The following is a 14870-nucleotide window of genomic DNA, read 5'->3' on the forward strand; positions in this document are numbered from 1 at the left end:
GGGGGATACCGAATGCCAAAAACACAACCCCAAATCAAAAGTGGACCGATAGGGACAATATGGGTATGAAATGAAAGGTATTGGAGAGAAGAATACGAATATGAGTATAATTTGAGTTTAAGCACCCATCGGACCGACCCAACCCCGAAACTCCCCCAAACAGGCATATTGGTCGTTCATTTCAATATGGGGCTCAAACGAAAGGTATTCGGGAGTAAATTTCGAATCTGGCATACAAAATCAGATCGGATAGACCCATTATGACTATATGATACGTGCCTGAACCGATGTTCTTAAAATTTCCATAGATTGTATACGTTTGTCTGAAAGGAAACATAGGCTATATAATTTTTAGATATCGGGTGGAGGCGCACCCTCCACCCTTACCCCAAAAACGCCACCCAAATCCGAAAGTGGTCCGATAGGCACAATAAGGGTATGAAATGAAAGGTATTGGAGATCAGAAAATGAACATGATATTAAAATTTGGGTCCAAGTACGCAGTACCCAAGAGGGGATAAATACCGCATTGTCCGATGTTCTCGCTAGGATTCGAAGGCGGTTAGCGTCATAGCCCGCATTCAGGGCGAAGTGTTCCCACCCTAAAAAGATATTAAAGAGTTAAAGAAGGTGCAGCGGAGCGGGCCCGGTTCGGCTAGTCATTTGATTTGAAGCGTACTTGGCACAGTTGTTGAAAGTCGTAACAGAAGCGCGCATGCAGAATTTCAGCCAAATCGGGAGATCGATTTATATGGGAGCTATATCAGGTCATAGACCAATTTGAACCGTACTAATCACAGTTTTAGAAAGCCACAAGAGACTACTTTATGAAAAATGTCATCCAAGTCGGACAAAAATTGCGCTTTATAAGGGCTCAAGAACTCAAATCAGGAGATTGGTTTATATGGGAGCTATATCATGTTATAGACCGATTTGGTCCGCACTAGGCACAGTTGCTGAAAGTTATAACAGAACATCACATGCAAAATTTCAACCAAATCGGAAAAAAATTGCGGCTTGTAAGGGCTTATGGACCGATTTGGACTGTACTTGACACAGTTGCAAACCAAACACCACATGCAAATTTTCAACCAAATCGAACAAAACTTGTGGCTTCCAGGGGCTCAAGAAGTCGAAACGGGAGATTGGTTTATATGAGAGCTATATTTTGTTATAGGCCGATTTGGACCGAACTATATCATGTTATAGACCGATTTGGACCGTACTAGGCAGGCAGTTGTTGGATGTCATTAAAGAACATCATGTGCAAAATTTCAGCCAAATCGAACAAAATTTGTGGCTTCCAGGGGCTCAAGAAGTCGAATCGGGAGATCGGTTTATATGAGAGCTATATGATGTTATAGGCCGATTTGGACCGAACTTGGCACAGTTATTGGAAGTCATAACGGAACACTTCATGCAAAATTTCAGCCAAATCGATCGAAAATTGAGTCTTGTAAGGGCTCAAGAAGTCAAATCGGGTGATCGGTTTATATGGGAACTATATCAGGTTATAGACCGATTTGGAACCGTACTTTGCACAATTGTTGGAAGACATAACAGAACACTACGTGCAAAATTTCAGCCAAATCGGACAAAAATTGAGTCTTTTGGGGGCTCAAGAAATCAAATCGGGAGATCGGTTTGTATGGAAGCTATATCGAAATCTGAACAGATACAGCCCATTTGCAATCCCCAACGACCTACATCAATATTAAGTATCTGTTCAAAATTTCATGCGGTTAGCTTTACGCATTCGACCGCTATCGTGATTTCGACAGACAGACGGATAGAAAGTCGGACATGGCTAGATCGTCTCACAACATCGAGACATTCAAGAATATATTTTCTATATGGGGTCGTAGACGAACATTTCGAGATGTTATAAACGGAGTGACTAGACTAGTATACCCCCATCCTATGGCGGTGGTTATAAAAACAAACCAAAAACATCAAGTTATTCTAATTGTTAAGTGATTTTATTAAAATCCTAAGCTATTTTTTCATTCCAGAACGTTTAGTCTTTAAATAAATATGGTGCGTTCTTGCACTTTTAGTTGTAACATTCCGATTGAATGATGACGTGTTTTAATCAACAGTGATTATAAGCGTGGATAAACAAAGCCACTTAGTAAGCATTTTGCTCCATACAAACTAAGAGAGAAAAATCCGCTTAATGGGTAATTAAAACACCTTTATTATAGCCGCCTGCGTTCTTTCGAATTCTTGGCAATTCAGGTTTCTTTCCTTCTCGCTACTGGAAAATGTAGAACTTTGAGAAGCAAGTAAATCATTGATGGTGGAAATATTCTTGCCCATTTGAACCACTTTATCTCTTTGACTGTCCCTATTCTAATATGTTTATCAAGTGTCGGCAAAATCATCGTTTCGATATTGTCAATATCCAGTTATCTGACAATATCTGATTTTTATTTAGCCCCTTTATCATAAATACATATGTGTTTCCAATTAAATCTAAATTCTTGATTTTTTCAGAAATTTTAATTTTGCCTCATATCATATCTAATATTCAACCCAAATTTAAAAAGTTACTATAACATTTTCTAGAGGCTGATGATGTCTATCCCACACCTAAAAACTTTTCACGGAAACAATTTATGTACTAAATTCTAAAAAAGTCGACAAGGATATTCTTTGTCCTTTCACTTGTTTACATTGGTTGTTATACAGAAAAAAAAGTCAGTTGGCTTTTGCCTAATATGACCTACTCTTGCTGTTGGGGAAGTTCAAAACCATGTTTGAGAATATCCCATACAAATTCAAATATTGAAATTTCAGTTTTTCTTCTATATGGTACAAAAAAGGTCTTTTTTTCTATGCCCACATAAGCACTATGTACATACGTTTGTACATACAAACTTACATGAAAGGGCACGTTCTATGGTGCGTTGGCTGTAATTCGTCTAAAGTACATTAGGATTTGTAGCAATAAAATAAAATAAGTAAAAAGGCATTAAATTCGGTCGGGCCGAACTTTGGATACCCACAACCTCGGGTATATATGTAAACCATATAAAATCCGGTGAAAATTGCATACCTTATGTCCCATAGCAGTTATATCGAAATATGTACAAGTCATTGTTCAATTGTGTATAACAAAATAGTGGTCTTTTTAGTAGCTATATCTAAAAATAAACCGATCGGAACCATATACAACATGGATGTCGAAAAGCCCAACATGAGTCATTGTGTCAAATTTCAGTTAAATCGGATTATAAATGCGCCTTTTTTTTGGGGCCAAGACTTTAAATCGAGATATCGGTCTATATGGCAGCTATATTCAAATTTTGATCGATCTAGACCAAATTACAGGAATATGTGGAGGGGCTTAACTTAACTCTCTGTCCCCAATTGCGGCGACATCGGACAATAAATGCGCTTTTTATGGCCTCAAAACCTAAAACCGAGAGATCGGTCCATATGGCAACTATATCCAAATCTGAACCGATCTGTGTCATAATGCTGAAGTAAGTCAAGGGGATTAACTTAACTCACTGTCCCAAATGTCAGCAAAATACGACAATAAAAGCGCCTTTTATGGGCCTTAGACACTAAATCGGAGGATCGGTCTATATGGCATCTATATCCAAATCTGGACCGATTTGGGCCAAATTGACGAAGGATGTCGAAGGGCCTAACACATCCCACTGTCCCAAATTTCAGCAAAATCGGATAATAAATGTGGCAAAACCTTAAATCGAAAGATCGGCCTATATGGCAGCTATATCCAAATTTGGACCGATCCGAGCCAAATTGAAGAAGAAGAATTGAAGAAGAATGTTAAAGACCCCAATACAGTTCACTGTCCCAATTTTCGGCGACATCAGATAATAAATGCGCCTTTTATGGCCCCAAAACCTTAAATCGAGAGATCGGTCTATATGGCATCTATATTCAAATCTGGACGGATCTGGGCCAAATTGAAAAAGGATGTGGAAGGGCCTGACATAACTCACTGTCCCAAGTTTCAGCAAAATCGGATAATAAATGTGGTTTTTATGGGCCTAAGACCCTAAATCGACGGATCAGTCTATGTGGGGGCTATATCAAGATATAGTCCGATGTAGCTCATCTTCGAACTTAACCTGCTTATGGACAAAAAAAAAAGAATTTGTGCAAAATTTCAGCTCAATATCTCTATTTTTAAAGACTGACGAGTGATTTCAACAGACAGACGGACAGACGGACGGACATGGCTAGATCGTCTTAGATTTTTATGCTGATCAAGAATATATATACCTTATAGGGTCGGAAATGGATATTTCGATGTGTTGCAAACGGAATGACAAAATGAATATACCCCCATCCTTCGGTGGTGGGTATAATGGTAACGAAATCGGGTAATAAGTAAAGATTTTATGGGCTTCAGACCACTTATCGGCAGATCGATCTATATGACAGCTATAACTAAATATAGTCCGATCTGAACCATATCTGAATCGCATATCCAAGGTCATAAAACAACTCACAGTTTAAAATTTCGTCGAAATCAGCTAAAAAATATAGTTTTTACGGGCTTCAGACGGGCTTAATTGGCAGATCGGTCTAGCCTTAATGCAAGTCACTGTGCCAAATTTCACCGAAATAGGCTAATAAATGCAGCTACTATCGGCTTAAAACATAAAGCTTTTATGAGCTTAAAACCCCCTATCGGCATATAGACCGATCATATGGCAACTATATCTAAATATAGTCCAATCTGAACCGTATTTGGGACTGATGTCGGAAAGCTTAAATCAACTCATTGTTTAAAATTTCGGCGAAATCGGTCTTAATGGCAGCAAAATCTAAATATTGGGTTGCCCAAAAAGTAATTGCGGATTTTTTAAAAGGAAGTTAATACATTTTTAATAAAACTTAGAATGAACTTTAATCAAATATACTTTTTTTACACTTTTTTTCTAGAGCAAGCTAAAAGTAACAGCTGATAACTGACATAAAAAAGAATGCAATTACAGAGTCACAAGCTGTGAAAAAATTTGTCAACGCCGACCATATGAAAAATCCGCAATTACTTTTTTGGGCAACCCAATGTATTCCGATCTGAACCATATTTGAGTTGAAAGCCAGTACGCTTAAAACATTTCACTGGTTCAAATTTCAGCGAAAGACGTATCTGTGCCAAATTTCAGCAAAATATCTCACTTTTTGAAGGCTGTAGAGTGATTACAACAGACGGACGGGCAGACACACAGACATCTTTAGTCGCCCTAGAATTTTACGACGATCTGAAATATATGTACTTTTAAGTCGCTCTAGCCAAGTCCGTCCGTCCGTCTGTCTGTCGAAAGCACGCTAACTTTCCAAAGAATAAAGCAAGGCGCTTGAAATTTTGCACAAATACTTTCTGTAAGTGTAGGTCGGTTGGGATTGTAAATGGGCAAAATCGTTCCATTTTTAGATAGCTGCCATATAAACCGATCTTGGGTCTTGACTTCTTGAGCTTCTAGAGGCCGCAATTCTCACCCGATTTGAGTTAAACTGTGCACGAGGTGTTTTCTTGTGACTTCCAACAGCTGTGCTAAGTATGGTTCAAATCGGTCTATACCCTAATATAGCCACTATATAAACCGATCTGGGATCTTGAATTCATGAACCGCTAGAGGACGCAATTCTCATCGAATTTGGCTAATATTTTGAGTGAAGTATTTTGTAACGACTCCCAAAAAGTGTACTAAGCATGATTCAAATCGGTCCATAACCTGATATAATTACTGCCAAATAAACAGATCTTGGAACTTAACTTCTTGAGCCACTAGTGGGCGCAATTTGGCTGAAATTTTCCATGAAGTTTTTTGTTGCGACTAATTATGGTTTAAATCGGGATTGAACCATATAAACCGATCTTGTATCTTGACTTCTTGAGCCTGTAGAGCGCGCAGTTATTATCCGATTAAGCTGAAAGCATATATATTCTATAAAGCATATATATTCTTGATCGTCTCGACGTTCTGAGTCGAACTAACCATGTCCATACGTCCGTCTGTCGAAACCACGATGGCCGTCGAACATGTAAAGCTAGCCGATTGAAATTTTGCACAGACACTTGGTCTCGATGTATGTCGTTGGGGATAGAATAGCGGTTCAGATTAAGATATATAGCTCCCATATAAACCGATCTCCCGAATAGACTTTTTGAGCCCCTGGAAGCCCCAATTTTTGTCCGATTAGGCTTAACAACTGTGCCAAATACGGTCCAAATCAGTCCATAACCTGATATAGGTCCCATGTTAACCGACCCCTCGATCATCCTTGTTCGGTTCCTTGAAGCTTTAACTTTTGCTAGTTTGACTGAAGTTTGATATGTAGAATAAAATTATGCCCTTCAATTAAATTTATTTTGTAATCGGCTTGTTGAGCGCTATAAAAAAAAGTAACCTCGAAAAAAAAAATAAATAGAATAAAAAATAAATAAAAAAGTTAGGATTCCGTGCTACTTACAAAACCCATAATTGTCTTACGTGCCACTTCCCTGAGTCGGTTCATGTCTGGTATTGTGTCCCCACCCAAGTGCCGGTGTCTGTAAGACGCGAAAGACGGGCAATGACAAAGGAAATGCTCCAAGGTCTCATCATTCTCATAAGTGTGTAGTCCTATGTTTCCCGTCACGATACCAAAAGCTAATCTGACCTTCTTCCTACTTCCTTTGAGTAATAGCCTGGTCCTCCCACTATTCGACCTTACCGTCCTGGTTGTTATTGCCCTTATGGCAATTTTACCGTGGACATCTTCGCATTAGCACCACACCACTTCACGCATTCTATGATCGCCCATATCTCCGCCTGCAGGACCGTATTAGGGTCAGGCAGTCTAAAACAGATCCAACTTCCTGGGTTTTCAATGTTGACCCTAGGCCCACTCTGTCCTCTAGCTTTGATCCATCCGTGTAACATTATCTTCCAATACTAGAGTTTCGTCAATCCAAGACTGTGCCGCCAGCAGCAGTGCCTCGCACTCAACCTCAAGGTTCATCTCAGATATCCGATCGAAAACCTCTTGCCTTCGATGGTATGCGTTGCTCTCATTCTCCCTAAAACTGTTACTACTTATTTGGTTTTTCATAAAAGTCTTCCTTATCACTAAACCATTCCACCCTATTATAAAGGCCACATAATGACATGTTTGCATATACGAGTATACATGTACCTACACATTTGGAGCGTCATATATGTTAGCCTGTAATAAGTTTATAAACCTTTTAACGCATTCAAAAACTAATATTTCTTTGTACTGTTACAGAGCAGTATACCAAGCTAACATTTTAAGCAGGGTGTATGGGCAATGGAGTGATAGTTGCTACCCCTGTGCCAAATATTTAATAAAAAGTTTACGATGCTCGAAAATGTGTTGAATATTTGGGTCGGCAGATTGAGCTACAGCAGGGCCTGCGGCTATGCGAATGAAGTGGTATTCCATTATTAAATGGAATGCTTAGGCGTTTTAGTAAAGCTAAAAAATTGAAAAAAAAAATTTTTTCCATATTTTTATAACCATTACCGTCAGCAAATTTTTTATGGCTTATAAAAAAAAATTTGCTATATTTGTTTTGAATTTTGTGTGATTAAATATCTACCAGAAATCCAATACCATTCCTTTCAGTTTCCAATATATAAATCGTAACACACTTTGTCCACTCATGTTTCCAAACCCATTCGGAACATTTGTTCCACATGCAAAGCACATTAGCTTTGCCATACATCATTTAATATTTTCTGTATTCAAATGGAGTCAGTCAAAGGGTCAAACATGTTGTGCGTTGGCAAATTTAAAATTTCACAAAACTGAATACTAACACATCCTCAGGTTAAGTACACATACGCTGTGATTTATCAAACACATACACAAACATGTACGTACGAGTATATTATAAGGAAACTTAATCGCCAACATCATTAAAATTTTCACTCGCACAAGCAGCCAACTTAAGCGTTTTCCTTTGCAATGTAAAAAACTTCGCCCAAGAATTGTATGACGACGCGACACAGCTAAGTTTAGGATTTATGGATGAGCAGAACTCATTTCATAAGGTCGTCATCTACGGCGACGTGGATGACTATAAAATCGCAAGAGACAATACCTTAAGTTAACCTTAAAAATCATAATTCAATGGTGGTTAGGGTAATGCTGCACAGTGGTTTTTGGGAATCGTCATTTAAATTAAATGTCATCAAAAGATGTCATGATATGATATGATATGATATGATATGATATGATATGATATGATATGATATGATATGATATGATATGATATGATATGATATGATATGATATGATATGATATGATATGATATGATATGATATGATATGATATGATATGATATGATATGATATGATATGATATGATATGATATGATATGATATGATATGATATGATATGATATGATATGATATGATATGATATGATATGATATGATATGATATGATATGATATGATATGATATGATATGATATGATATGATATGATATGATATGATATGATATGATATGATATGATATGATATGATATGATATGATATGATATGATATGATATGATATGATATGATATGATATGATATGATATGATATGATATGATATGATATGATATGATATGATATGATATGATATGATATGATATGATATGATATGATATGATATGATATGATATGATATGATATGATATGATATGATATGATATGATATGATATGATATGATATGATATGATATGATATGATATGATATGATATGATATGATATGATATGATATGATATGATATGATATGATATGATATGATATGATATGATATGATATGATATGATATGATATGATATGATATGATATGATATGATATGATATGATATGATATGATATGATATGATATGATATGATATGATATGATATGATATGATATGATATGATATGATATGATATGATATGATATGATATGATATGATATGATATGATATGATATGATATGATATGATATGATATGATATGATATGATATGATATGATATGATATGATATGATATGATATGATATGATATGATATGATATGATATGATATGATATGATATGATATGATATGATATGATATGATATGATATGATATGATATGATATGATATGATATGATATGATATGATATGATATGATATGATATGATATGATATGATATGATATGATATGATATGATATGATATGATATGATATGATATGATATGATATGATATGATATGATATGATATGATATGATATGATATGATATGATATGATATGATATGATATGATATGATATGATATGATATGATATGATATGATATGATATGATATGATATGATATGATATGATATGATATGATATGATATGATATGATATGATATGATATGATATGATATGATATGATATGATATGATATGATATGATATGATATGATATGATATGATATGATATGATATGATATGATATGATATGATATGATATGATATGATATGATATGATATGATATGATATGATATGATATGATATGATATGATATGATATGATATGATATGATATGATATGATATGATATGATATGATATGATATGATATGATATGATATGATATGATATGATATGATATGATATGATATGATATGATATGATATGATATGATATGATATGATATGATATGATATGATATGATATGATATGATATGATATGATATGATATGATATGATATGATATGATATGATATGATATGATATGGTATGATATGATATGATATGATATGATATGATATGATATGATATAATATGATATGATATGATATATTATATGATATGATATGATATGATATGATATTATATTATATGATATGATATGGTATGATATAATATGATATGATATGATATGATATGATATGATATGATATTATATGATATTATATGATATGATATACGAAATGAAATGAATTGAAATGAAACAAAGTGGAATGAAGTAAAATAAAGCTTGCCAACTTTGCCCTGCCGAGTGTTACATACCCTCTACAATGGAAAGCATTCGTCAAGTATTTTAATTTAAATTTCAATACGAGTTCTATCAGTTGCAATTATTTTCTTACAGTACCTCACTGTGTTTCTGTGACCGTACTCTTGAGTAAACTTAAGTTTGGCGGGCCCCTCATATATACATGGATGTTAGTGTGTGTGTCAAGTTTTGTTTGAATGATAAAATGTTGGTTTATGCTCGCTTGAATGTGTGTGTATGTGTGTATGGGCATCCCTGAGTATGTGTGTTTATTATTTTAAGGGGATTTTAAGAAGGCTATATGAAGTTAATGCGGTTAAAATGTTATTGTTAGCCCAGGTAAATGTCGAAATTTTATAAAGTTAATATTGCTAAACCATTTTTGAGGTACAACAATGTTTGCAAACGTCCTCGTTTTGGGGTGTTGGCAGTCATTGCTGCCGGGACTTCTTTGTCTGTTCTTTGTCACGGGCAAAAGGGCGCTGGGATCCATGCATCGTAGCGATGATCCACAATTTTAAGCTCCATATTTTTACATGGTCCAAAGGCATGTGTTATGATTTCATAAAAGAATCTTTTGGGGAAAATTCAATTTGCACCAACCCCGAGGTAAATTGGCTTAAGTTTGATTTATGTTTGGGTGCTGCAAACAAGTTGTTCTAAGCTTTTGGGAATAAGTTACTTTAATCTCTTACAGCTAATAATGTGTATTTTGTTTGTATCTTTTCAGGGTCATACAGGACCTCATGGACCGGCTGGCATTAAAGGTGAACCTGGCCAGCCTGGTGTGCCTGGCATTAGTGGCTCTCCTGGCGCTTCGGGATTGAAAGGTGATCGTGGTCTGCCGGGTGAGATTGGCCCCATGGGACCTCCCGGCTCTCCTGGACAAATTGTCTATGCAGATACTCCATTTGGCACACAGAACACAACGCAGTGCACCTGCCCCGCTGGACCATCCGGTCCCATAGGCCCTCGTGGACCGGCCGGCTATGATGGGGCACCCGGTTTGAACGGTGAGCCTGGTCCAGCTGGTTCAATCGGTTTGACCGGCCTGCCTGGTGGTAAAGGCGAGAAAGGCGAAAAAGGTTTGCGTGGCTTGAGCGGACCGAAAGGTGATCGTGGACCAGAGGGTCCGCCTGGACAGGCCTTTTTCGCTGGTGGTTTCGAAGGCATGGCTATGAATGGCACCAAGGGTGAGAAGGGTGACAAGGGTATGCGTGGTCGTCGCGGCAAACCGGGAACAGCTGGACCAATTGGACCTCCGGGCAAACCAGGTCTAATGGGCGAAATGGGTCATGCGGTAAGTAGAAATTTGAAATACACTATGATTTGTTTAAGAAACGAGCCACGGAAATGTGAAGTTTAAAAATTATGTATATGCCTAAGTTAGAACTTTATATCCATGAGGGCTTTTCAATCCTTTTACAGCATAAAACCAGTAAGGAAAGGCAAAAGTCGAGCGGAGCCGACTATATATTACCCTACATTACCAAGTCTAAATACATATTACTTTTAATACATGAAACCTATGTTGAAATCTAGCCAGACGTTAATTTTGCATACCTATTGAACTATTAACGAGAACTTTGTAAGTTTTTTTACGATAGGACTTAAATTGTGTGGCTTCTATAGGCTTAAAGAGCCATATCGGATGAAATATATATATGGTACGGCAAATGAAGCACCTAACACTTAATTTTGTACAGATAGGATCAAAATTGTGGTTTCTACACCGTTAAAAGCTCATATCGGATAATAGATATTAATGGGAGCTATATCTAAATCTTTATCGATTTTGATGAAATTTTGCACTCATATTCGGCTGTCAAATAAAACACCATATGTAAAATTCTGTAGAAATCGGACCCAAATTATGGTTACTAAAAGCTTATAAGGCCACATTGGCTGAAAGATATATATATATAGGAGCTATATCTAAATCTGAACAGATTTTTGTGCAATTTTGTACACGTATTAAGACGACAAAAAAAAAAAACATCTCGTGCCAAGTTTGGACCAAAACTATGGCTTTAACAGCCTTAACAGGCCATATCGGATGCAAGATATATATGGGAGCTATAGCTTAATCTAGACCGATTTTTGTAATACTTTGCACACATGTTGGGACATCATATAAAACGTCTCATACTAAGTTTTGTAAAGACCGGACCAAAATTATGGCTATGATAGCCGAAAAGGTCATATCGGATAAAAGATATATATGGGATCTATATCTAAATCTGATCCGGTTTTTTTTTCAAAATCAATAGCATTCGCCCTTAGACCGGAAAAAGTGACATGTACACAATTTCATAAAAATCGGACAACAAATCCGACCTGTACCTTGATCACAAGAAAACAGGGACAGACAGGCGGACATAGCTAAATCGAGTCAGGAAGCTGCCATATAAGCCGATCTTGTGTCTTGACTTCTGAGCTTCTAGAGGGCGCAATTCTTATCCGATTTGGCAGACATATTGCATGAAGTGTTTAATTTTGACTTCCAAAAACTGTGTCAAGTATGGTCTGAATCAGTTCATATCCTGATATAGTCGCCATATAAACCGATCTCCCGATTGGACATCTTGGGCTTGTAAAGGGTGACTTTTTGACTGGAGAACGTAATTTTTACTCGATTTGCCTCAAATTTTTTAGGTGGTGGTTTTCTATGACTGGTGTTTTTATACTCACCACCGTAGGTTAGGGCGTATATTCATTTAGTAATTCCGTTTGCAACACATCGACATATCAATTTCCGACGCTACAAAGTATATTTTTTTCGAATCGCCTTAAAAATCTAAGACGATTTAATGATGTCCGTGTGTATGTGAGTCTATCCGTCTGTCCGTCCGTCTGTTGTAATCATTCTACAGCCTTCACAAATTGAGATATTGAGCTGAAATTTGGCACATATCGTCTTTTTGATGCACGCTGGTTAAGTTCTTGAACGGGCCACATCCGACCATATTTTGATATAGCTACTATATACACCGATCTGCCGATAAAAGATTTAATGCCCATAAATGCTTTAGTTTTTATTTGATTTTGCTCAAATTTAAAACAGTGAGCAGCTTAAGTCTTCTCACTACATCTGACCCAAATTTGGTTCAGATCAGACTATACTTAGATATAGCTGCCATATATACCGATCTGCCGATAAAGTGTCTGAAGCCCCTCAAAGCTTTATTTATTATCCGATTTCGCTGAAATTTGAAAGAGTGTGTTAATTTAAGCGGAGTCGGAAACTCCTGAATATAATTCTGATCCGACTATATTTAGATATAGCTGACATATAGACCGATCTCCCGGTTAAGGGTCTGAAGTCCATATAAACTTTATTTTTTAACCGATTTCGCTAACATTTGAAACGGTTAGTAGTTTTAGACCTACCGATATAGGACCCAAATGTCGTTCAGATCGGAGTATATTTAGATATAACTGTCATATACACCGATCTGCCGTAAGGTGCCTGAAGGCCATAAAAGCTTTATTTATTACCCGATTTCGCTGAAATTTGAAAAAGTGAATAGGTTAAGGACTCCTAACATCCGACCTAAATATGGTTCTGATTGGACTATATTTAGATCTAGCTGCCATATAGACCGATCTGCCTATAAGGTGCTTGAAGGTTTATTTATTATCCGATTTCGCTTAAATTTTTTAAGCCTCCCATATCCGACCTTAATATGGTTCTGATCGGTTTATATTTGGATATAGCTGCCAAAAACCAATATTTTGTTCTACAAATTTGAACAATGACTTATATTTATTAGACCACTCAATGTCCGTGCCGAATTTGGGTGCTTCAATTATCCAATTTTCACCGGATTGTAAGGAAAGGGGGTTTACATATATACTCTAGGTGGTGGGTATCAAAAGTTGGGCCCCGCCGAACTTAATGCCTTTTTAGTTGTTCTATTTGAAGGTTATTGGGGATTGCAAATGTGCCATATCGGTTCAAATTTGGACATATGTCCCATATAAACCGATCCCCATTATTGACTTATTGAGCCCCTAAAGGCCTCAATTTTCACCCGATTTGTCTGAAATTTTACACAAGTACTTCTATTTTGACTTCCAACGTCTGTGCCATGTATGATCCGAATCAGTCTAAATACAGATATAACCCCATCTTGATCGACCTGCGGATTTAACTTCTTGAGCACCTAAAAGCCTCAATTTTCACCTAATTTGGCTAAAATTTGGCACAACGATATCTCTCTCGATTCCAAAATCTGTCCCAAGTGTGATCCGAATCGGTCTATATGCTGATGTAGCCCCCATATTACACGAAAATTCCAATTGAATGCTACCTGTTCTCATACGGCATTTTTTATACCCACCACCGAAGGATGGGGGCATATTTATTTTGTCATTCGGTTTGCAACACCTCGAAACATCCACTTCCCACCCTATAAAGTATATATATTCTTGATCAGCTTAAACATCTAAGAAGATCTGTTCATCTGTTTGTTTAAATCACACTACAGTCTTTAAAAATAGAGATATTGAGCTGAAACTTTGCATGGATTCTTCTTTTGTCCATAAGAAGGTTAAGTTCGAAGATGGGCTATATCGGACTATATCTTGATATAGTCCCCATAAAGGCTGATCCGCCGATTTAGGGTCTTAGGCCAATAAAAGCCACATTTATTATCCGATTTTTCTGAAATTTGGGACAGTGAGTTGTGTTAGGCCCTTCGAAATCCTTAGTCAATTTGGTCCAGATCTGGATAAAGCTGCCATATAGACCGATACTCCGATTAAGGGTCTTAGGACCATAAAAGCCACATTTATTATACGATTTTGCTGAAGTGAGTTCTGTTAGGCCTTTCGACATCCTACGTCAATTTGGCCCAGA

General features: G+C 36.6%; 1 protein-coding gene across 9 annotated transcripts in view; it reads left to right on the forward strand.

The window, feature by feature from the left end:
• LOC106090109 (collagen alpha-1(XVIII) chain) overlaps positions 1-14870 on the forward strand; it is a 1585531-nt gene that overhangs the window by 1208918 nt on the left and 361743 nt on the right. For all 9 annotated transcript variants that reach the window (XM_059369513.1, XM_059369516.1, XM_059369517.1 and 6 more), the window contains one exon: positions 10740-11309. In XM_059369513.1, the coding sequence (XP_059225496.1) occupies positions 10740-11309 (570 nt within the window). The remainder of the gene's footprint in view (positions 1-10739; positions 11310-14870) is intronic.

Source organism: Stomoxys calcitrans, chromosome 1 (genome assembly GCF_963082655.1).
Source record: "Stomoxys calcitrans chromosome 1, idStoCalc2.1, whole genome shotgun sequence".
Lineage (NCBI taxonomy): Eukaryota > Metazoa > Arthropoda > Insecta > Diptera > Muscidae > Stomoxys > Stomoxys calcitrans.